A 22,112-nucleotide genomic window follows, 5' to 3' on the forward strand; every position below is an offset into this window, starting at 1 on the left:
CTCTCAAATTTATTAAAATATATTTATCATCAGTCTAAATTTATGAATGCAATTTAAATTCTATTATTTAAAATATTATTAAAATCATATATATAATTATAAACCTTAAGATAATTTTATTCTCCTAGTTTATTATTTATTGGAATATAATAAACTTTAAACTTGTAGAAAAACGAAAGCTAAATGCCCAATACAATAAACCTAGTCACAACATCAGAAGATTATCACTACTGCAACATAGCTCTGTCAGCTCTATAAGCAAAGAGAAGCCTTTAGTAGCCATGTATTCAGGCTACACTGAGGCATTTCTTCAAACTAGTTCGACCCAGATTTGGTTGGCACCTGATAGAATAGATTTCACCAATGAACCAAGCCAAAAGGGAAAAAAAAAAAAGGGACCAGAAAGAAATAATGGAAGGGTAGTAAAATAGGGGAACCACGCAACAGTCATGGGTGATCTGTTTGGGTGAGGTGAAAAGGGAGAGAATCTGCAAAAGAGAATGAAACAAGATGCTTGGATTAAGAAATTACCAAGTATTAGAAAGCAGGGTGATCGCGGGAAAGATTGGAATGAGATTCTGCTGAGAAGGTCATGACTCATGAGAGAATAAATTATTTTTTGAGAAAAGTTTTTAATGATTTTCAATCAGTGGATCGTCAACCAGTGGATCGTGAAGAGCCAAATTGTATACACCTCTGCAATTATATATACTTCCGCTTAAAAAAAATTCAAATGAACTCTTGCGAAATCATTTATAAAATCATTTTCTTTAAAGATAAAAATTTTGTTAAGTTAAAAAAAATCAATTTTTCAATTCCAAGCAGAAAATTTGATAAAAAAAAATTGACTAAATAAGAAAATGTAGATGCATATTATTCAATTTGAAGAGTGATTGCTGGACATTATAGGACCCTGAAGAAAATTTAAAGGGGGAGCTGTCCAAACTTCCGCTATGAGCTCAATCCTCTGGAGGAGAAAAGCACTATAGAAATTTAGATCAAAGAAGAGATGGAGCAACATATAACCTTTGTTAGTATTACAATGGGAAATGCCCAGTAAGCCGGATATGATCCAAAGTGCGACGTAAACCATACTTATTGACAGCAGCATTAGCAGCCCTGAATCCTCCCCCATAGGCTGGTGAAGCATCATTGGCAATTTGATGCTTGAAAAACTCACCCAATTTATTTTCAACATTGGACCTCCCTCCCTTTTTCGACGATGATGATGAAGAGGAAGCTGCCGATGTAGATGGCATGCCTTTAGATGGTAAAACTTCTGATTCGAGCCACATGTATGATAGTACTTGACAGATTCCTTCCTCTACCTCAGGATTAAGATTACGGTAACCTGCAATACAGAAAATAAATGAAGAGAACAAAGAGTGTCTGATAAAAAGATTCCTAGTAGAACATTTTCATATGGGTGTCACCTTTAAGGCGTAACCAGCCATGCATCAACTCATGGGCAAGAATAGCACCTGTTAGTAGTCTGCATCGATCAAGGAAATTAATAAACTGGATTTTCCAAAAAAGAAACATAAACAAAGCAATAAATGGAATTATTGAAAAAAGAAAGACAAGTGAAAGTGAAGCATGCTATAGATTTGGTTGATATTTTGTTTCCATTGATCTACTTATGCATGGCTTAACTCATTTTCTATTTCTTGTTTGTTTGTGTTTTGAAATCCATGATGCAGGAATGCTTTAACAACCCAAGCCTCAAATTTCCCAAATAAAAGACAAAAATATAATGGAAATTTCGTTTTTATAACTTCCTTTTTCCCAAGTCAGTTTTAAAAAGAGCAAATTTGAACTATATAGACGGATATTTTGGCTAAGTCAGATGCCTGACTCCAATCAATAGATGACAAATTGATATTGAAGTCAAAACTGCCACTAACTATTACCTTGGAAGACCATAAAGAACAAGAATAGCTGTAACTTCACAACTTTTCCGAGTCAGCTTTTGTGGTTGAGTTCTAATTCCAACTAGTCGATTACCACCAAGTCTCGGCCTCCGCTGTATCTGGATATAATCAAAGGAAAAGAGAAAGCAACTTGATATCAATTTCATTCCTCACTCATAAACCACTAAGTTAGTAAAACAAAATCAAATAGCATTGCTGTCTCCCATCATACACATACACTGGTAACAGTCTGCTCTTCTGAAAGGCATAGACCCCTTGTTTCAGGCATGTGATGATATCCCTGGGAAAATAAATAATTACATAAATAATGGCAATTTCAAACACAAACCTAAATGATATAGCAAGAGATCTCATATTACATATTTCTCCCCAACAATAGCTTCATTGAGTGCTAGTCTTTCAACAAGAAGCATGGGAATTTGCTGATCCAGTTTCATGTTCATCCCTTCATAGTAGTCTCTAATGGCATGGTAAAGGGGTTGGCAATCACCAGTGTCCATAATAGCGGATTCCATGCATTCTAAGCATAAGTTCCGTCCATCTTCCAAAGAATAGTATTTTGTATCCCAAGACTTAATGATGGCAGTAAATGAAAGACAAGAAAAATAACCAATAACTATTGTGAGTAGACGAATTTGATTTGAATACTATTTGATTCTCCATACATTAAGAGATGACTCTGTTGGACCAGACAATTTATTGTGCTAGCTTAAGCAAATACCTCCAAGCGTTCACAACTACAGCATCGAGGTGTGTTATCATGCTCATGTGATGGGCAGTATTTTTGAGACCAAAAAGGATGGCATCTATACTCAATCAAACCAGCTTCATTTGTTGGTATCTGAAAATGTTTCAGAATTGATGCTAAGAACATTTCTCATTACAAGCAGTTAATATATAAAACAAGTGAAAAATCATATACTTCATACGCATGAAAAAGCTTCCACATTGTTTTCATTAACAAACTGCAATTAGTAAATTTTTTTTCAAAAAAAAGACTAGTATTTATTTCCTTACATATTGGAAACAGACATCACATTTGGGATGAGTCAACTCTTTGAAGCAAACCTTATGATATGGATCCCTACCTGACAAAGAAAACTTGAATCAACAGAAAAAGAAAATTGGGTTAAGAGCTAGATGAAACTCAAGTTCAAATTCATCATTGGGCTTGTTTACTTTGCTTTGCAATTTTCAGACATTTAGCTCACTCGATGGAATGACATATATGGTAAAACAAAATTGGAAGACACTAGTGAAACATAAAGGAAGAAACTACCTCATTTTCAGTAATAGGGTAACCACAATAAGTACAGCGAAAGCAGTCTGGATGAAAAAATTTTCCCATGCATCCCAAGTAATTGCCATAACCAATGTTGCCATGGCAGCCACCACACAATCTGCATGTTGCCGGCATAAACATTCAGGACCAACAACATTCACAATTGGAATACTCCAAATTTTCAAACTGACAGGTGGTTCCTTTTTCTTTTTTCATTTTCCATTTTGCAAGCAATTTCTTGTTCAAATAAGCAAGACAGAGGAAAGCTAAAGAAAAAACATATGCAAAATATGACTCACAACAAAAACAGAAATTTGACAGTGTTATGCTACATTTCCCCATTAAAGAAACAGAGACAGAGGATCTTCCTAGTGGTGCACCATGCAGAGAAGTCAAATGTTCTTAATTCTTTATTACTATTCTTACAACCAGAGGATCATCTCGCTTATGTCTCAACTCAAACTAGTTGGGTTAGCTATATGAATTATCTTCCTCTGTTCCACTTGGTTTAGGACTACAGCTTCAAAATGATCTGCAGCTGCTAAGTACTTTCTCATCACTTACACCATCCTAGATCTGCCCTTTCACTTTCTTATCTCCCATCACTTCATTTGCTTAACCTCCCAAACTGGTGAAATAGTGAAAAAGGGTTTACTAGTGAACAATGTATGTTAATTTCAGATAATAGTTCTTGATATCCAATCAAGTTTGCAAATTTAAGTTTTGTGAAATAAGCAATCCATATCCTTGCCACATGCGTATTAATATAGCTAATAATATATAAACTGATGATTAGCCCTGACCTAGATCAAGCAACATAGTACTGGTAAATATTCAGTTGATGTTGAATTTCAGTCATTATAATTAATTCCTCTTAATAGACTCAGATGGATGGCTAATCACGCTGGCAAAGGACACACAAATGGTGCTTGACTGGACCAACAACCCAATCAGTTTATCAACACTACTAGATGTCAAATTAACAACTGAAGTTTGATTTATATCCTAAGAAAATGTCTTGTGGAACTGAGCCACATATACGTTGTAGCTATGATTTAAATTCTTACCTAAAACCTGTGTTACAATATTGTGGAGGGGCATAAGGAGCATAAGGAGGATATCCGACCGGATTAAGGCTATCATGAAGTGCCCTAGCCTGTTCTTCATCATTATCTGTTCTGCATCTATATCCTGGAAAAGATTCAATTTTCAGTATGAGAACAAAGACAACACTGTGAAATTAAAACATAAGAAGCCTGATAGATATATAAAAATTTTTAAAACCTGGTCTCTTCCAATCTTCAGCCTGAGAAAGTGCAACAGCATGATCTGCTTCCTCCTTCTCCTTGTCAGCTCTAGAGCGCTCGTCCTGATTATAGTAGTGAAATTTTCTAAGCAACCAAACAAATACAAGAAGTTTCGGTAGTTTAATTGTATGATATTTATGAACTAGCTCTTCTTTTCACCATTTTCCTCCTCATTTGCATATAGAACAATTGAATCAGCAAAGTCAGGCATTCCAAAATCCAAAACGCCCATAATGACAGGAATGGTTTATATTAACATCTGGAATATGAATAAACCATGTACTCATATATTTGTTATAACTATATTTGATTTTATCTTTCCTTTTATTGTTAAGCACAATGAGCAGAGCATTGTCATCTAAAAGATTTTCTCTAAATTATACTGACATAATCCTGAGAAACGACACTGAATATCAGCTAAAATTAAAACATTGAAGTCTTCACTTATCATGTAAACAGTGCCAGGATCTAACCGCAATCATACACCTAGTGCAGACAGGTTTTCAACAGAAAGAGTATGATCTTTACTGATTAATCTAGAAATGCCACAAACTGTTTTCCAGCTCCTTAGCATGTGGAGGTGACAGCAAATTGGTCTAACTTTTTTTTCCATGGTTAACCTAAAGTATAGTATATTGTATATAAAAGAAAGGCTTGTCTAAGCCAAGTGGCTTGCACATGAAGTAAACTTTTCGTGTGGCACAAATAAATAAGCATCAAGTCTTGCAAAGAACCTATGTTACAATAACTTACAAGTTACAAGCAAAAGTCTTAAACTTGCCAATGCAAACGTACCATGCCCTCCAAAAAAGGGTATTAAAAAGTAAAAAAGACTAACAAGCATAAAAAGAATTTAATAAAATTAGAGAATAAATATCTCTTCAGATTTCTAAAGTGCTTGTTACAAGCTATTTTCCATTCAATCTTACAAGTTGCAGAAGAATCTGAAAACTTACTTTTAAGCTTTTTTGCCTGCTTAAAAGCATCAAATGAATATATTATCACGATTAAGAAAAATACATACACATGTGCGGTTAGATGATAAGATTATGATGAGTAACGATTGCGATAAATTAGACAAATAAAAAAGGAAGATGACACGCAAAAAGAAGTTACCAAAGATCTAGCTGGTGGCCTCCAGCTGACCATGTTTTCCTCCCCGAGACGCGGCGGATAACGGCTGCCTCCCCCGCTGCCACCTCCACGACTAGGCCCACTTTTGAAAATCTTGCTAAGCCATTTCATAAACCGAGATTTTCTCTCTGCGTATGAAGAAACAAAGTCCCCTGCTTAACATAAGAGTTCCAAAACAAACCCCCCCACCCAGCCCACACAAATACAAATAGTTGCTATAATCAGTGAACAGACAAATGAATCATCCAAAAAAAGCATCGAAGCAAACAGAAAAATATATAATTTTTTCACAAGCTAAGTAAGAAATAAAAATGAAAGACAATGATCATACCATAAATGCAAGGATTAGAGATATGGTTGACAGCTGAAGTCGAAGAAGAAGATGGAGGAGCCATGGAAATCGAAAGAAAGCTATTTGTAAGTACAGAATTGTTCGGAAAACGATGAAATCAAAGGAAACGCAAGGAAATGAAAACGACAGAAAGAAAGGAAGAAAAAGTAAGGAAGAGAATGAAGAAAAGTGGGTAGTAGAGAGAAGAACAAGAGGGAGGGAACAACGCAATAGGGACATTGTTGATTAAAAAGGGAGGAATTAGTAAGAGGGAAACAAAAGAATCTGAAGAAAGAAAGGAAGTGAAGAGAAAGAGATTCTTGGCTTGAGAAAGGAAGAAGAAAGAAAAGAAAAAGAAAAGAAAAGAACTTTAAGAGTGATCGGGAAAAGATAAAATGTGGGGAGAAGAGGGAATCTGCTGAGGCGGAGAATATTGAAGTGACGGTGGACGTCAGAGAATCAAAAGAGAGAGTGTCTTTTGAGCGCGAATAGGGTGGATTGGAGCTGGATAGGAACTTTTCCTTCTGCTCTGTTTGGCTTTGCTTCTTTCCTTTTCTTTCCTTCTGAATTCTGATTTCTGAGATTTTTATTTTTGGCGGGTAAAGAGATCGGATTATTGAAATGCCCTTAACATTCTCTTAATTTACAAAAGTGCCAACAATAAGGTCTTCTTGTGGGCCTTGTGTTACAAGTCAATTATAAAGCACAGAGTTAGATAAAAGGCTAAAATGCCAATTTTGTACATAAATTATATAAAAATATTAAAAATATCAAATTTTATTTTTTAAAAATTATTATTAAAAAAAATAATATCATCATTTATTATAATATAAAATCTTAAACTACCGTCTAATCATTCCATTTGACTTTATTTAGGTATATTTAATTTTTTAATGATAATTTAAATAAATTTTTAAATAAAAAAATAATATTTGAAAGGAGAGAGATTGCAAGTGAGAGAGAGAGAGAGAGAGAGAGAGAGAGAGTGATGAGTGGGTGTCGTTGTCCCTCTTTATTCCTCTTCATCATCTTAATTTATATATCATTAAGTGCATGTTAGAATTGCTATTATGTTGAGTATTGATTTACTTGTTTTTGTTGCAATTTTTTTTATTGAGTTTTTATATGCTATGAATTATTAATGCAATTAGATTTAAGTTTTGAATGAGTTATGAATGATTATGGATTGTTGATATAATGTCATTTTCTATATTTTTTGAGAGATTTGAAATTTGGGAATTATCCAATTTTTTATGAATTGAATCGAAATTGAATGAAATTTATCGATTCGATTTGATTCGATTATATTTTAAAATCAGTTTGGTTCGATGTAAAACTTTAAATCATTCAGCTTTTTAAATTTGATTTGAAATCGAATCGATCGAATGTTCTCTTATAGTTTACGATTCACAAACTCAAAAAAAGTCATGATTAAAACCACCTGAATTATCGAAAAACCATCTAGCGCCACCACCGTTTCCACCATTAACATAAATCCAAGTAGAGAAAAGATCAACGCATGCCCAAGAGAGAATCTGCAAAACAAAACACGACATACAACCATATGGAAATCCAAAACATACACACATTCTATAGTAGGGCCCTTGCTCATAACATCACCCCAGCAACAGCAGTCACACCCAAACCAACCAAAGCTCAAGGCATAATTAATTGGTCGACAGTCTGAATATCACACGAGGAGAGGCAACACGACATAACCGAGGAAAGCGCAAATGGATTGACGTATTCGTGTAGTTTGGAATTGTCGTTACCGACAGTTAAGTTTTCTTCCAAAGTGCATAGATAAAGATAAGACCGATAAAGGAGATGATGAAGCCCCTTCATGTTAATCAGCTGCAAAAAAACTCTCATGCACTGAAATCCAAACTTAACATTGACCACTCAAAACTAGATTTGAAAAACTAAACAAAACTATACACTGCCGATCAGACTTGAAAGTTGAGGCCAGCGCGCCACCTCTCGAACAACCAAAAATAAAACCCGCATTCTCTTTCTCATTCAGTTCTCACTTTTCAAGACACAGATTTTTCATTCGAAACCGATTATCTCTTCAACTCTTAAATTTAACCATTTTTTGTTATATTTAATTTATGGTTTTATTTTTAAAATTAATAATTCTTAAAGTGGGTGAAGAAAAAACTAAAGAAATAAGTGTTTTTCTTTTTTTTTAAGATAAAAACATAAACATATTTTTGGAAAATCAAAGATGTTAATCCATATGACGTTGGAAGAAGAAGCATACAAAGTTGTCTTTTAAATGTTACTTATATTTATTTATTAAATTTCCCTTTCAATTTCAATAACCACATGAGAATATGTATGAACAAACCATAATTATGCTTTTCATTATTTAAATTAAATTAAATTATGTAATACAAAATAAATTTAATAACTAAATTTGAAAGTTTGCATATTTTATTTTATGGTTTACGATAAATTAATAGATGAGTCAAGATATATTGGAAGTTACTCAAATTTTAAGTTTGACTCTCTCAATTTATTTATGATAATTATATTTAATTTATTAAAAATAAAATAAAATAAAATAAATACATAAATTTATTAGATGCATATATTAAGCTAAAAAAAACTTAGTTTTCAATGAATTCACACATATTTTTATCCCTTAATATATGTTTTTTCCAAATGACTGATGATAAAATTTAATATTAAATAAATGTATTTATCTTAAATATACATATTTTAAGCGTTGACTTAAAATTTTACAAAATTATCGCTTCTGATGTGTAATTATTTTCTTAAAATAAAACATTTTTAATTAAAATTTAAAGTTAACTGTAATTAATCAAATAAATTTCAATTGAATTAAATTCATTCATTTTTAGGTTTTCTAGACACGAATGAGAAAATTAAATTCACCATATCATGCACGGTGGGAGAGCATTTTTTTATTCTTTTTTTGTCAAAGAGAGAGCAGATCAATTATTCCCAAAATTATATCAAGATATCCAGCTGAGCACCTGACGATGATGGACAGCGGCGGATTCGCGGTTGAAAATGAAGGTTCAATTCCCCTGAATTTTAGTATTAAAAATTGAGTTAATAATAAAAAATCATTTACTTTTAATTTTTTTATAATCTTATTTTTTTTATCAATTAAAATTTAATTTTTTAAAATTTTTTAAATATATTTATTATTATTATATTATTAAAAATTAACAAAATTATCACGATACATATCACATCAATATTATATTATTACATCGTTTTAATAAAATTTAAAATTAATAAAAAAATTATATATTTATTTTTATTACAATTTTATTTTATATTTATATTTTTTTCTAATTAAATTATTTTTAAAATATTTAACTAAATGCACTCTATTATTTTTATCTTTATTTATATAATTGAAAACTTATCAAATTATTTTTTTTATTATTAAATATATTTAAAAATTACTATTTATATTATTATTTAATTTTTAAATTTTTACTGATAATTTTATAATAATAATTTATCTTAATATTATTTTAATTAAAATTATTACTGATTAATTTTTTTTAATTTGTCTAATACACTTATAATTTAGCATTACTTTTAAAATTATCATTAAAAAAATTTTATTAACTATGTTAGCCATGAAATATTAAAAAATAATTTAAAATAATATTTAATATAATTCAATTTAAAAATATTAAAATAATTTTTAAAATGCATTTTTTAAATTATTCTTTTAATTCTCAAATATAATATTAATCCACTACTTTTTTTCTAAATTATATTATTTTTAGAGTAAATTTTAAAAACATTAATAATATATAAATTAAATATTTAATTATTTAGTTTGATTTGGTTAAATGACTAAAAAATATATAATTTATTTAAAATTATAAATTTAGTTTTTATTCTTCTATCTTCTAAAAAAATTATTAATAAAATAAATAATTATAAAAAAATCTCTATATTTCTAATTTTATTATAATTCTATCATAAACTTTTAAAAAATATATATTAATGTAGAGTGATGTGATAATTTTATTAATTTTTAACAGTAAGTATAATTAAATAATTTTAAAAAATTATATTTTAATTAATTAAAAAATATATAGTATAATTATAACAAAATAAAAAATATAGATTTTTTTTATCATTATCTCTTAAAAAATCATGTCATTGAGAATTTTAATTTTATTATAAAATATATTTAAACTATTTAAAAATATAATTACTTTGACATCACAATCTGTTTGCATTTTTTTCTTTTTATGTGTTTAGATTGTTGCGTTTATTCCTTCTATCGCTGGTGGAGCTTCAAGGAGACTTGTATTTGTAACCCTGTAGTTGGATGGCACTGTTTTACCTTCCCTTGTCCATGTTCTTCAAAAAGAGTGCTATCCGTTTGGAAAGCTCGAGAGAATGGAAATCTCTTTTACCTGTTATCTCCGGAGTCTCTCTTTACCACTCAATGATCTCCTTAAATTAATGGGAGGATGTAAGCGGCTGAGATGTTCTGATAGGCTATTCTCTTGCAGTAAGGCAACAGATTTGGTGTTGTCTTCAAGTATTTGATTTAATTTATTTATTTGTTAAAATTTAATACGATGGATTTTTTAATTGAATTTTTAAAATTTTTAAAAAATTGTTTAATGTTTTTAAAAATATAAGAAAGGAACAGCTAATTAATTTTCTAAATAATAATATTTTAATAACCCGCTGCTAAAAAAGAAAAACAAATGAAAAAACTCAGAGCAGAGAAGATCGGCGGAGCAGCAGCGAGTGCAGTGAGCTTGAAGAGGAAGGTCAACAAAAAAAGGAGATTCTATTGTACATTCACATCAGCGACTGCTTTGGCCGCCGCCCCAACATCCATCGCTTTCGGCAACTGCCGAAGTGTGATCAGCAATCTTATTTTCCTTTTTTGTCTTCTGCCTACAATTTCCTGAAGTCTGGAACTTTTTTTTTTATTCCAAACTTCTTCTACGACCATCAATGTTTCATGCAATGTACAATTTTTTTTCTAATAATAAATCATATTTTAATTTTTAAATTTTAATGTAATTAATAAATTAATTTTTATATTTTAAAAATTAAAATTTTAAATTTTTATATAATTAATTTATCTAAATTAAAAATTATTCGATTTATAATTTTATTAGTCAATCGGTAAAAAAAAAATTAACATTTCAAACACATAAAATTGTGTTTGAAATAACTTCTGGACATTTAAATTATTTTTAATATTTTATATTATATAAATTATATATTGATATTTAATTTTTAGTGTAATTTATAGATTAATTTTTATACTTTTAAAATTAAAATTTTAAATTTTTTATATTTAATTTGTCTAAATTACAGTTTTGTTATTTATTTTAGACGTTTAATTTAAAATTAATATCAATTTTTTTTTAAAGTATAATTTTTTTAAAAATATTAATTATAAAAGTTTATAATCTATTTAAATGTTAATTAGTACCATTTAAAAATAGTTAAATTTGTAAACATTTTTAAAAATTTTAAAATTATAAATATTAAAATATTTTAATGAATGAAAATTAAAAAAAAGTATTATAAATTAATTAAATAATATATTATAGATAAAAATTAACAAAATTTAAATGTTATTTTAAATAAAAAATGAATGATCCAAATATTTAAATGATAATAGACAATATAGATTTGTTACAGAGAGATTTAAGTGTATAATTTAAAAAATATAGGAATTTATCTATTAATTATGTTAAAATTCAATAATTCAAGTGTAGTTTATCTATTTGAAAATGATAGTCAAAATATTTCAGCACTTTTAACGAAAAAAAATTAATTGAGGGGCTCTAATTTAGATAAACTAATTATAAAAAAATTTAAATATTTGGTTTTAAAAATATATATACCAAATGTATATACCGATTAGTCAATTATATTATTATTATATTTTTATACGATAAAATTACATTATAAAATTTTTAAGTAGTTTTTAAAGGTAAAAATTAAATATGAATTTTTGCACTTTATTTAAAATAAGGTTAAATAAAGTAAGAATTTTTATTTTGAGAGTCTAGATTTTTCTTAAATAAAGTTTTTTTCAAATGTTCTACTTTCATATTATTGTTTAGGAAGAAAATAATTTTTAAATTATTTGGAATATAAACTTTTTTTCGTATACCATAAGAGGATGTTTTTAACTACAGGGGTGATAATCCTTCTAATATGAATAAGAAAGCATACTTTTAATTTGAATTTTATATTTTTTCTTTAAAGAACTTTAAGTCAAAACATCTCATTTATTAATAAAATTCAAATAATTTCATACAAAATTTTTATTTATAATATAAAAATTTTCATCTGTAATTTGATTATAAATTCAAACCGGTTCAATAATAATATTAAAAATATAAACCGGTCCATTATTATTTTTTAAGTTGTGATTTGTTTATAATAATAAGTAAATATTATTATAAATAAATAAACGACACATATTAAAAAAATTTAAAAGTAAAATAAGTTTTAAATATATTTTATATAATATTTAAAAAATATTTCATAAAAATTTATTTATAAATATTTTTAATTTTGGAAGAAATAGACTTTGAAGATTTGTTTATGCTTAATTAAGCTAAAGTAGAAATTATAATCTTCAATTTTAAAGCTATTTTTGCTTTGAAGCCCCGATGGAGGGTCTGCTCTATCAAGGCCCAAACTCATTCTACATTTAATGGATTTGCTGAATAAATAAATAAATGAAATCATAGTTAAAAATTCCACACGGATGAGAAAAATTAAATTTTTTTTTAAGTACAGTATAATTAATAGATTCATTTTTATATTTTTAGAATTCAACACTTTTATTTTTAAGATTTAATTTTATCAAAATTAGAGGTATTTCAATAAAAAATATCATTAATAACTGAAAAAATGACCAAACTACCATTTTTAAAACTCAATATTTTAATATCTGAAATTTAATTTTTATAAATTTATAAGTTCTTCACTCAAAAAATTGAAGAAAAAAATATATTTTTATTCTTAAAATATTACATAATTAATAGATTTATCCATCTATTTTTTTGAATTCAACACTTTAATTCTTAAAATTTAATTTTATCAAAATTCAATAAAGAAAATCTCAAACTCAATATCCATAAACAAATAAAAATTTCAATAAACTTAAAGATTCAAATTCAGGAAAGGTAATAAAAATTAAAATATATAAAACTTAAATTATTAAAAATAAAAAATTAAAATTTAATATAAATTATTTTTATAATGCTGTTGGTGGTTGATGATTACTCGTCAATCGAAAAATTCATTAAAATGACTTTAATATTTTAAAAAATTTATTAATTAATTTTTCATTAATTTTAATCATTAAATATTATAAAAAAAAATCTAAAATATCCTTAATATGGATGGACTAATTTGTAAATTTTTTAATAATTTAAGGTATTAATTAATAATTTTTTAAAACTATATAAACTAAATAATAAAATATTTAGTGATAAAATTAATAGAAAAACTAACTAGTAGACTTTTTAAAATATAAGAGGCATTTTAATATATTTTTTAAAATTTAAAGATTAAATAGTGAGGTTTTTTATACTATATAAATTAAATAATAATATTTTTATTTTTTTAATGATAAGGGTATTTTAGAAATCATATTTATTCTCTTTCTTTTGACCAAATATAAATCATTGACTTAATAGAAATTTTTTATGAAAAGATTTTGGATTTTGATAGAATTAAACTTTAAGCATGAAAGTATTAGATTCTAAAAATAGAGAGACAAATCTGATAATTATATTATACCTCAATGACTAAAAAATAATTTTATCAGCAAAAATTGAAAATACATCTTTTAAATTTGATAAAATTATTAAATTTTATAATATCAAAGGGCTACCTCAATTTTATTACCTTATAGAAATAAATTATTTTTTAAATTTCACAAAATTTCATATAGAAAGTGGAATCTAAACTATGGCATTAAGAGAGATTAGGGTGGTTATAAGATCTTCAATAATTTGTGGATTTTGCATTTTCTTTTATTTATCAGTTGAAGAATGAATTTTAATTTTAAAAAGATGAAATCCCTCAATTCAAACACTGCCCAATTGAAAATTTTATGAAATCTCTTATTTGTCAAGAGTTTATAATTTCATGAACATTTTCATTTTGAGATGCTTTTCAAAACTGTGAATTTGGTTTACATGTCAAACAAGAAAGATCGTTAAAATACACATAATAAAAAATCCAAAAATTGTTTTTTTTTTCTTCTCGTTTATAATATAGCCTCTAAGTTTTAATAAAATTTACACTTTAATTTTTCTATTTTAATAAAAAATTATATGATCTCTAAAATTTCATTCTATTAATAAAATGATAGTCTTTCTATTTTAATACAAAATTATTAAATCTCTAAAATTTTATTCTATTAATAAAATAATTATTTTATAGTAATCACTTTTAGATTATAATAATTTTAATCCTTTAAATTTTATTTTTTTTATAGTAATTATCCTTTAGTTTCAACCATTTATAACGCTTTAGTGTTTATTATTTTAATATTTATAAGAAAAAAATTAAATTTTTAATTGAATATATGATTTGTCATCAAAACTCGCTCTATTCTGAATATATCAAATTTTAACACAAAATTAATGTTATCATGCATCTTCCAGCGTATCCTCACTACACTTGTAATCGCGGGATCATGGGCCTTTTAATTGGTGATATCATTTGCAGCCGATCACATTATCGTCGGATTATCAAAAATATTATATTTATCTCTAATTTTTTACAGTATAAAATGAGAAAAATCATAAAGGTAAAGATATAATATTCTCTTATACTACTAAATTCTAAGCAATTCATTACATTTATCTTATTGTCTAGTATATTGATTTGGTTGTTAACACCCACTACCTCACGTTCTCTTTATTGCAGATCTAACTAATCACAACACAATTATATTTTTCAATCGTATAGATGACTATTTGATTAATAAAATAAATATTAAAGGTGAATTGTTTAATATTATAAAATTAGAAACTAAATAGAAAAGGATTATATTAGAAATTACTTTTTCTTTTTATAATTTCTCAAATTTTAGAGGATTTCTATTTTTGTTAGCTCTTTTGTTTACTTAAGTGAAGTTTCAAAATAAAAGAGATGTGAAATGTGAGGCAACATATACCTACTAACATCTATTGTGTATGCAACTCAATGTCCAATTGAAGAAAGTTGGCCACATCTACAAGCAAAGATCCACGGCACAACAAAATGGTATGGTGGGCGAGTCACCCATGTTCTTATGGCAAAAAAACACTAAGAAATTTTTTTTCTACACAATTAAATAGAAAGACCACCTACAATTCTAAGAAGGGAATTCACTAACTCCAAGCCAAGCAGAGATGATTTGTCACCAAATGCAACAAGCAAAGAGATTGATTTAGCACAATATTTTTTTAAAAGAAATATTATAATATAAATTATTATGTTTAATCATGTGATATTAATGCCAAAATTCACCGACACTAATTAATTAAAAAATTTCAAATCCTTTTTTTTAATTACGAATAATTAATTTTTTTTAATCAAAATTTCACTTAATTTTAGAAATGTATTGTAATTATATTCAAAGACATTAAATAAGTTTACACAAAACAATTTCGAACCCTATTTTTGAAGGTAAAAAAACTTCAAAATACGAATTGTGATTTTTAAATAATTAAAAAATACTTGAAACTAAATGAATTAAAAATTTTAAAATTCAGTACAGATTCCCGATAATTTAAAATAAATTCTGATAATTTCAGACATTAAAAATATTTTTTTTTACATAATAAATAAATAAAATTAAAAATTTTCCATTTCAATGTATTTTCATATTATATATAATGATATAGCATGAAACTCAAAAAAAAAAAATATATTGATAACCGCTGGATTTCTCCACCATGATCTGGGGCAGACCCGTGATGACAGTCCATTACTTGGAGGCCCTCAAATATTCCGCATGAATCAGGTCCAGTCCACTCAGTTTTAAGACCAGAGTCCACCTAGATTTCTTAATCAGACCGGCCCAGCCTTTTCAGTCTAATGATCAGATCTCTTCTGGGCTCAGTCTTGATCTCTTCTACCAACCCAGCTCGGAGGAAGGAAGATGGCTAGCTCGTCTGCCTGGTGGGTCCATCCACAGGTGCGCTAAGGGATAATTAAATGGCCGTTACGCATGGAGCAGATATATGATATTCTTGTACGTACGTATCAATATGGCAGAGACAGATGGCCCAATGACGAGAAATTTATTATACGTCACTAGCAGACAAAAGAAACGAATAAATGGGAGAGGGGCATCCTCTTTCTCAGACTAAGTTTTTCCTAAACTTACATAACTCTTTATAAACTCTATTTTTTGAATATCAGATTATTAAATATATTTTGGATTTGATAAAAAAAATATTATTAATTTTTTATTAACTAAAAACTAAACTAGAATATAAAGATTTAGAAGTATTTGTAGAGTTTTTAGAGTCTATCATTCCATTCAACTTGCATAACCCTTAACTCTTATAAAGTCTTTTTTGGATTTGAAATAAATATTGAATTTTGATACAAATATTATCGTGAATATTATTTTTTTTCTCTAAAATTTAAATAAATTATAAATGATCGTAAATTTTGGTCTAATAAAAAAATTTAGTGTAAGTATTGAATATTTTAATAGAATAATTAGATTACACATTAATTTCACTATTTAATATGTCTCATAGTATTTTATATAATATTTTAAACTAAGTTTATTTTCTTAAAAATAATTTAACAATTATTTTTGTTACGATAAAAAAAGAAAGAAAGGATTTTGATTTTTTAAAAAATTAAAAAAATAATTAATTAAATAAATAAATTTTTAAATGAAAATTTAAAATTTTTTAATTAAATAGTCCATATGCAACATTTTAAGGGACTTATAAAGAAAAATTTAAAGTCCTTGTGATATCATAAAATTGAGGCAAAAAGATCCTATTAATCCATTAATTAATAATCATTTAATTATAAAAATTTATTTTAAAATTATATAAATTAAGTAAAGGTTAAATAATTAATATTTTAAGTAAATAACTAATAATTTAAAAAATAGAAACTATTTAATATATTTAAAAATTAAAAAATAAATAATTTTACTAAGACTAAGTAGTGAACTTTACAGAAAGATATTACAGGCTGCCCATGCCGCATGGAAATTGCAGCCGTATCTGGTGGGTTCGATTTAAAATTGAACCAAATTAAATAGATTGAAAATTAAAATTTTAGTATATATAATAATAAAATCGAATTGATTTTAATTAGAAATTAAACCGAATCAATCTGATTCAATTCGATTCGGTTCGGTTTGATTTATTTTGATTTTTAATAATTTTTTTTTATTTTTTCAACACTATTTTTAATTTTTTAAAATTTAACTAAAATATTTTAATTTTAATATAATTTAATTTCTCTATATTATTAAAAGTAATATATTATTATTACTAATCGATTCGATATAATTTTTTTGATTTTTTTTATCAAAACCGAACTGCACCGAAATAACTAAAATTTCTAAAATTAAAAATTGAATCAAATCAAATTGAATAAAAAACCGAACCAAAATTTAAAATTAATTTGATTCTGTCGGTTTTTTTGATTTGAACCGAATAGCGCTGACCCCTAATCTTTAGGGCTGAGCATTTGATCGGTTTGATTTAAAATCGAACCAAATCGAATAAATTAAAAATTAAAATTTTAATATTTATAAAAATCAAACCGAACTGATTTTTATCAGAAATCAAATCAAATCGAACCGATCTGATTCGATTCAGTTTTATCAGTTTCGATTTTTAATAATTTTTTTTATACTTTATTTTTAATTTTTTAAAATTTAATTAAAATATTTTAATTTTAATATAATTTAATTTTTTTATATTATTAATAATAATATATTATTATTCATCAATTCAGTTTATTTTTTAATTTTTTTATTAAAATTAAATTAAAATAAAATAATTAAAATTTTTAAAATTAAAAATTAAATTAAACTAAATTAAATAAAAAATTAAATTAAATTTTAAAATTAATTTAATTCAATTAGTGGTTTTGATTTTAACGAATGGAGGTATTCCCTTCTTGTAATTTTTTGTTTTCTACGCTTTTCTTTTCTCTCGTATAAACAAAATTTTAGTTTTTTATTATTTTCCTTCTCTTTCTTTCCCACTCTTTTTCCCGAGAAAATATCTTTTTGTTCTACTTCTACCCCACCAAGCGAGTGTTTTTTTGAACACGCACAGCACACTAGAAGGCACGAAACAACCAACGACGACTAGAAGACCAAAAAATCGTCAAAAACTCTTTAGCCATTCTGATTTCTAGGGTTTTTTTTGGGGAGAAATCAGGGGCTAAGGAGGGAGAAGGAAGAGGAGGAGTACTAGAAGAACCGATGGCAACACAAGGGCAGGCGTCGATGGACCCTGCCATACTGGATGATATCATCAAACGGCTAACGGAGGTCCGATCAGCGAGGCCAGGTAAACAGGTGCAGCTCTCGGAGGCTGAGATCAAGCAGCTCTGTGTAGCTTCTCGAGATATCTTCATGCAACAGCCTAATTTGCTTGAGCTGGAAGCTCCCATTAAGATTTGTGGTATGTTCTATACATAAAGATACAGACTTTCTTATCTATATGTTGTTTTTGGTCTGGGTTTTTGAGGGTTTCGTGAGATTATGTTGAGGGGTTCTTTCTGCAACATGAATTGCTGAGAGGTGTTCATCACTATTTACGTGGTCTGCTTTTTTCGTTACAAAGTTCTTTACTTGGTATGGTACATTTCAGTAGAATGTACTCTATGTTAGGAATATGCTTTTTTAGTCTATGGTTTGATATACTGTTACATTGCTCACAAACTAGGTGAGGAAAAATCAACTTTTAGTTCATGTAAATTGGAAAAAGAAAAATTGTATTAGGGGATTAAGTGCCTTGTGAGTTTTGATATTACATTGTTTGACATGAAACCGCCGAACATATACCAGCAAAAATCTTTGTTTCTTGTCTTGAGTTTTGAGAAGGTAATATGATTCTTGCACTTGCTCAAGTCTCACCAAAAGCATTTGAGGAATTTATTCAATAAATATATATTTCTAAATAATCAAAGACATGTATATGCTTTAGATTAACTTGGTGGAAGACACATGATGTGATTATGTATTGGAATTCATTGTAATAATGGCCTTTATTTTGTTCTTCCTGACCTTCTAACGATTCTTCTTTATATTTCAGGTGACATTCATGGGCAATATAGTGATTTACTAAGGCTTTTTGAGTATGGAGGTTTTCCTCCTGAAGCTAATTATTTGTTTTTAGGTGATTATGTTGATCGTGGCAGGCAGAGTTTAGAAACAATTTGCCTTTTGCTTGCCTACAAGATTAAATATCCAGAGAACTTTTTTCTTTTGAGAGGAAACCATGAATGTGCATCAATAAATCGGATATATGGATTTTATGATGAATGCAAGCGGCGGTTTAATGTGAGGCTTTGGAAATCCTTTACTGACTGCTTCAACTGCCTTCCTGTAGCGGCTCTTGTAGATGACAAAATATTGTGTATGCATGGGGGGCTTTCCCCTGATTTGACAAACTTGGATCAAATTAGAAATTTACCTCGACCAACTGCAGTTCCAGATACTGGTTTACTATGTGATTTGCTCTGGTCAGATCCTGGTAGAGATGTTAAGGGATGGGGGATGAATGACAGAGGAGTTTCATATACCTTTGGTCCTGATAAGGTGTCAGAATTCCTGACAAAGCATGATTTAGACCTTGTCTGTCGTGCACATCAGGTTATTTACTTTAGCTTAAGTTCTTAACTCCTTTTTTAATGTCCTAATGCAATTCTTCCCTTTCTGGATGTTGATTTAGCCTTCTTTTTTTTTTTTTTTCTGTTCTTTTCTCCTGCCCTGGGGGGATGTTGCTTGGATGGGGTTATAGGTTGTGGAGGATGGGTATGAATTCTTTGCAGAAAGGCAGCTCGTCACTATTTTTTCAGCGCCCAACTATTGTGGTGAATTCGATAATGCTGGTGCTATGATGACTGTAGATGAAAATCTGATGTGCTCCTTTCAAATTTTGAAGCCTGCTGAGAAAAAAGCTAAATATATGATGCCAAATAAAATGTGACAGCTGCAACATCTTTTATCCATAGTCTCTTTTAAGGTCAGGTAGATAATTTGCTTTTTGTTTTACAGTTTTAGCATGGTTGGGAATATGATAATGGTTAAGTTGCTATGCTACCAATGATTTTGTTTATATTTTTTGTGTTTATTTCGGGCTTCATCTTTGTAACATCTTCTTGACTCTTTTGTTTGTTTTTTCATTAATTTTTTTAGTTATATTGATGCATTAATGAAGTGAACCATAATCAAGAATCTATTTTGTATGCTTGAGGACGTAGGACTAAAGTTTTCTTTTATTATTATATTTATTTCTCTCTTGAGTACCACTTGAAGAACATGCTTCTCATGACTTACTCTTATGTATTTTGTTTTTTTTTTCTTTTCCCTTTGCTCTTGATTGAGTTCAAGTATCAATCTTTGTCGCTTCTAATAATGATTACACTTGGTCTAACAAACTTTGAATTTGCATTTGGCTATATTTGGACTTATGCATTTAACTTAAATTTTATGTTGCAGCATCTCTGGACCTATTTATTGTCATGAGGTATGTTTGATTCTTAGATAAAATGCCTTAAAGAGAGTTTATCCACTTGAAATATTAGTTTTGTAGGCTCTTCAGTAGAAAGCATCCAGCCCCCATAGTGTACTGAACTTCTAATGATTTTTGAAGAGGAGCATACTTGAAAGTTGGAATTTCTGATTCAGTATTGTTATTCATCGTCATGCATGCAGTATTCTGTTACAGGTAGTTATGGTAATACTTTCAAGGGAAATTTACTATTTAGTCCTTATGTTATTGGAAAACTCATTAGTTGGTTCATTTATTTTGGAAAATACATGAAAACATTCCTGGCATTTAAAAAGCCTACTTAATAGTTAAAATTAATGGAGAGACTAACTAGTAGATGTATTTTTTAAAATTAAGAGGCCAACTAATGAGTTTTCCATAACATAGTAACTAAGTAGTAATTTTTCCTACTTTCAAAGTCATACGTCCAAAGACCTGGGTCTGGACTAAGGATAAGGATTGATTCATATGTTCGGATTTTTTGCATTGACTACGACTTTGCTGATTTGGTCTTTGGACTTGTTCAACTTCCATGTGTAAGCATCTCAAAAGCTGGCAATCTTCAGTTTCAGCTTCCTTCCTTGCAAGCTCAAAATAATTGTTTTTGTCACTTTCTTTTATTTATTTTGAATTCCTCATCTATCTTTCTTTTCCTTTGGTTTGGGATTAGCGCTTAGTTGCTATTGTCATCTTCATCTCTTCTCTTTGTGTCTGGACTGTGATGTGCAATATGTATAAACTTCTCCAATATGTTTTTTTTAGACATTATGGTTTGTTCTGCTAATATGAATTGAAATTGAATTGTCTTAATTTCAGTGGCATGTAAATTGATAAAAGCATCCTTATGCTGGCTGTCATTTTATTTGCAGGGAAATTGGCTGACACTGAAGATTGCCAGCCGTTGATATTTCTAAACTGTGAGAGTTGAAAGGGTCTTCTTTATGCTTAATGCACTGTAGTTGGGGGTGGAATCTTTTGGAGTTTGGAGGCTGATGCTTTTGTGGCTTACCAAAAGGCCATGATTCATAAGAAGCGACTTCTTTTTTGGAATTTCTTTTTGGTCCTTTAAGTTTCTTTCATATTCCTGGTGGTCCATCTGTATATAAATTTGTCCTGGAAATTCAAATTTGTGGTTTTTGGGTATTGGCAATGAAATTGCTCTTACATTTACCACCCAAAATAGATTTTAGTTTTCCTAATTAACGTGTTTGCATTTTCATTTGGGCATATTACAAACATGGTTAATTTTATTTTTTTCATTTTAGCGATGGTTTTTTTACCAATTTAATGTGCCACCTTGTTTAGCTCAAACTCGGAAGTAAACATCCTAACCCAATGCCAAAATAAATTGAATATTTAAATGTTTTATAA

At 28.0% G+C, this 22,112-nt stretch overlaps 2 protein-coding genes across 4 annotated transcripts; one reads left to right on the plus strand and one right to left on the minus strand.

Moving 5' to 3' along the window:
• Nucleotides 1-846: 846 nt before the first annotated feature.
• On the minus strand, nt 847-6,501 carry LOC110624138 (protein DA1-related 2). 2 transcript variants are annotated; one of them, XM_021769246.2, is made up of 12 exons: nt 5,986-6,501; nt 5,637-5,782; nt 4,498-4,582; nt 4,281-4,404; nt 3,211-3,331; nt 2,949-3,032; nt 2,653-2,772; nt 2,291-2,503; nt 2,149-2,211; nt 1,911-2,029; nt 1,434-1,492; nt 847-1,351 (listed from the first exon to the last, which is right to left on the minus strand). In XM_021769246.2, the coding sequence occupies exons 1-12, from the start codon at nt 6,047-6,049 to the stop codon at nt 1,038-1,040; spliced, it is 1,512 nt and encodes a 503-aa protein (XP_021624938.1). In that variant the 5' UTR covers nt 6,050-6,501; the 3' UTR covers nt 847-1,037. The 2 variants fall into 2 exon arrangements, with proteins under 2 accessions (XP_021624938.1, XP_021624937.1); XM_021769245.2 differs by having other exon boundaries at nt 5,637-5,806.
• Nucleotides 6,502-18,173: 11,672 nt separating this feature from the next.
• LOC110624486 (serine/threonine-protein phosphatase PP1 isozyme 4) lies at nt 18,174-21,921 on the plus strand. Of its 2 annotated transcripts, none has more exons than XM_021769665.2 (4): nt 18,174-18,647; nt 19,281-19,840; nt 19,989-20,218; nt 21,611-21,921. In XM_021769665.2, the coding sequence occupies exons 1-3, from the start codon at nt 18,446-18,448 to the stop codon at nt 20,175-20,177; spliced, it is 951 nt and encodes a 316-aa protein (XP_021625357.1). In that variant the 5' UTR covers nt 18,174-18,445; the 3' UTR covers nt 20,178-20,218; nt 21,611-21,921. The 2 variants fall into 2 exon arrangements, with proteins under 2 accessions (XP_021625357.1, XP_021625356.1); XM_021769664.2 differs by having other exon boundaries at nt 18,175-18,647; nt 19,989-20,213.
• The last annotated feature ends 191 nt before the right edge of the window (nt 21,922-22,112 follow it).

Source organism: Manihot esculenta, chromosome 10 (assembly GCF_001659605.2).
Source record: "Manihot esculenta cultivar AM560-2 chromosome 10, M.esculenta_v8, whole genome shotgun sequence".
NCBI classification, from domain to species: domain Eukaryota; kingdom Viridiplantae; phylum Streptophyta; class Magnoliopsida; order Malpighiales; family Euphorbiaceae; genus Manihot; species Manihot esculenta.

Excerpts from the sequence above, each read along its gene's own strand:
- LOC110624486 (XM_021769665.2), top strand. The coding sequence starts at position 18,446 with ATGGCAACACAAGGGCAGGCGTCGATGGACCCTGCCATACTGGATGAT. Across the intron at positions 18,648-19,280 it reads AGCTCCCATTAAGATTTGTG|GTGACATTCATGGGCAATAT; the intron begins GTATGTTCTATA and ends TTTATATTTCAG. Across the intron at positions 19,841-19,988 it reads TTGTCTGTCGTGCACATCAG|GTTGTGGAGGATGGGTATGA; the intron begins GTTATTTACTTT and ends ATGGGGTTATAG.
- LOC110624138 (XM_021769245.2), bottom strand. The coding sequence starts at position 6,049 with ATGGCTCCTCCATCTTCTTCTTCGACTTCAGCTGTCAACCATATCTCT. Across the intron at positions 3,332-4,280 it reads TATTGTAACACAGGTTTTAG|ATTGTGTGGTGGCTGCCATG; the intron begins GTAAGAATTTAA and ends GGCAACATGCAG. Across the intron at positions 2,504-2,652 it reads GTAGTTGTGAACGCTTGGAG|TCTTGGGATACAAAATACTA; the intron begins GTATTTGCTTAA and ends GCCATCATTAAG.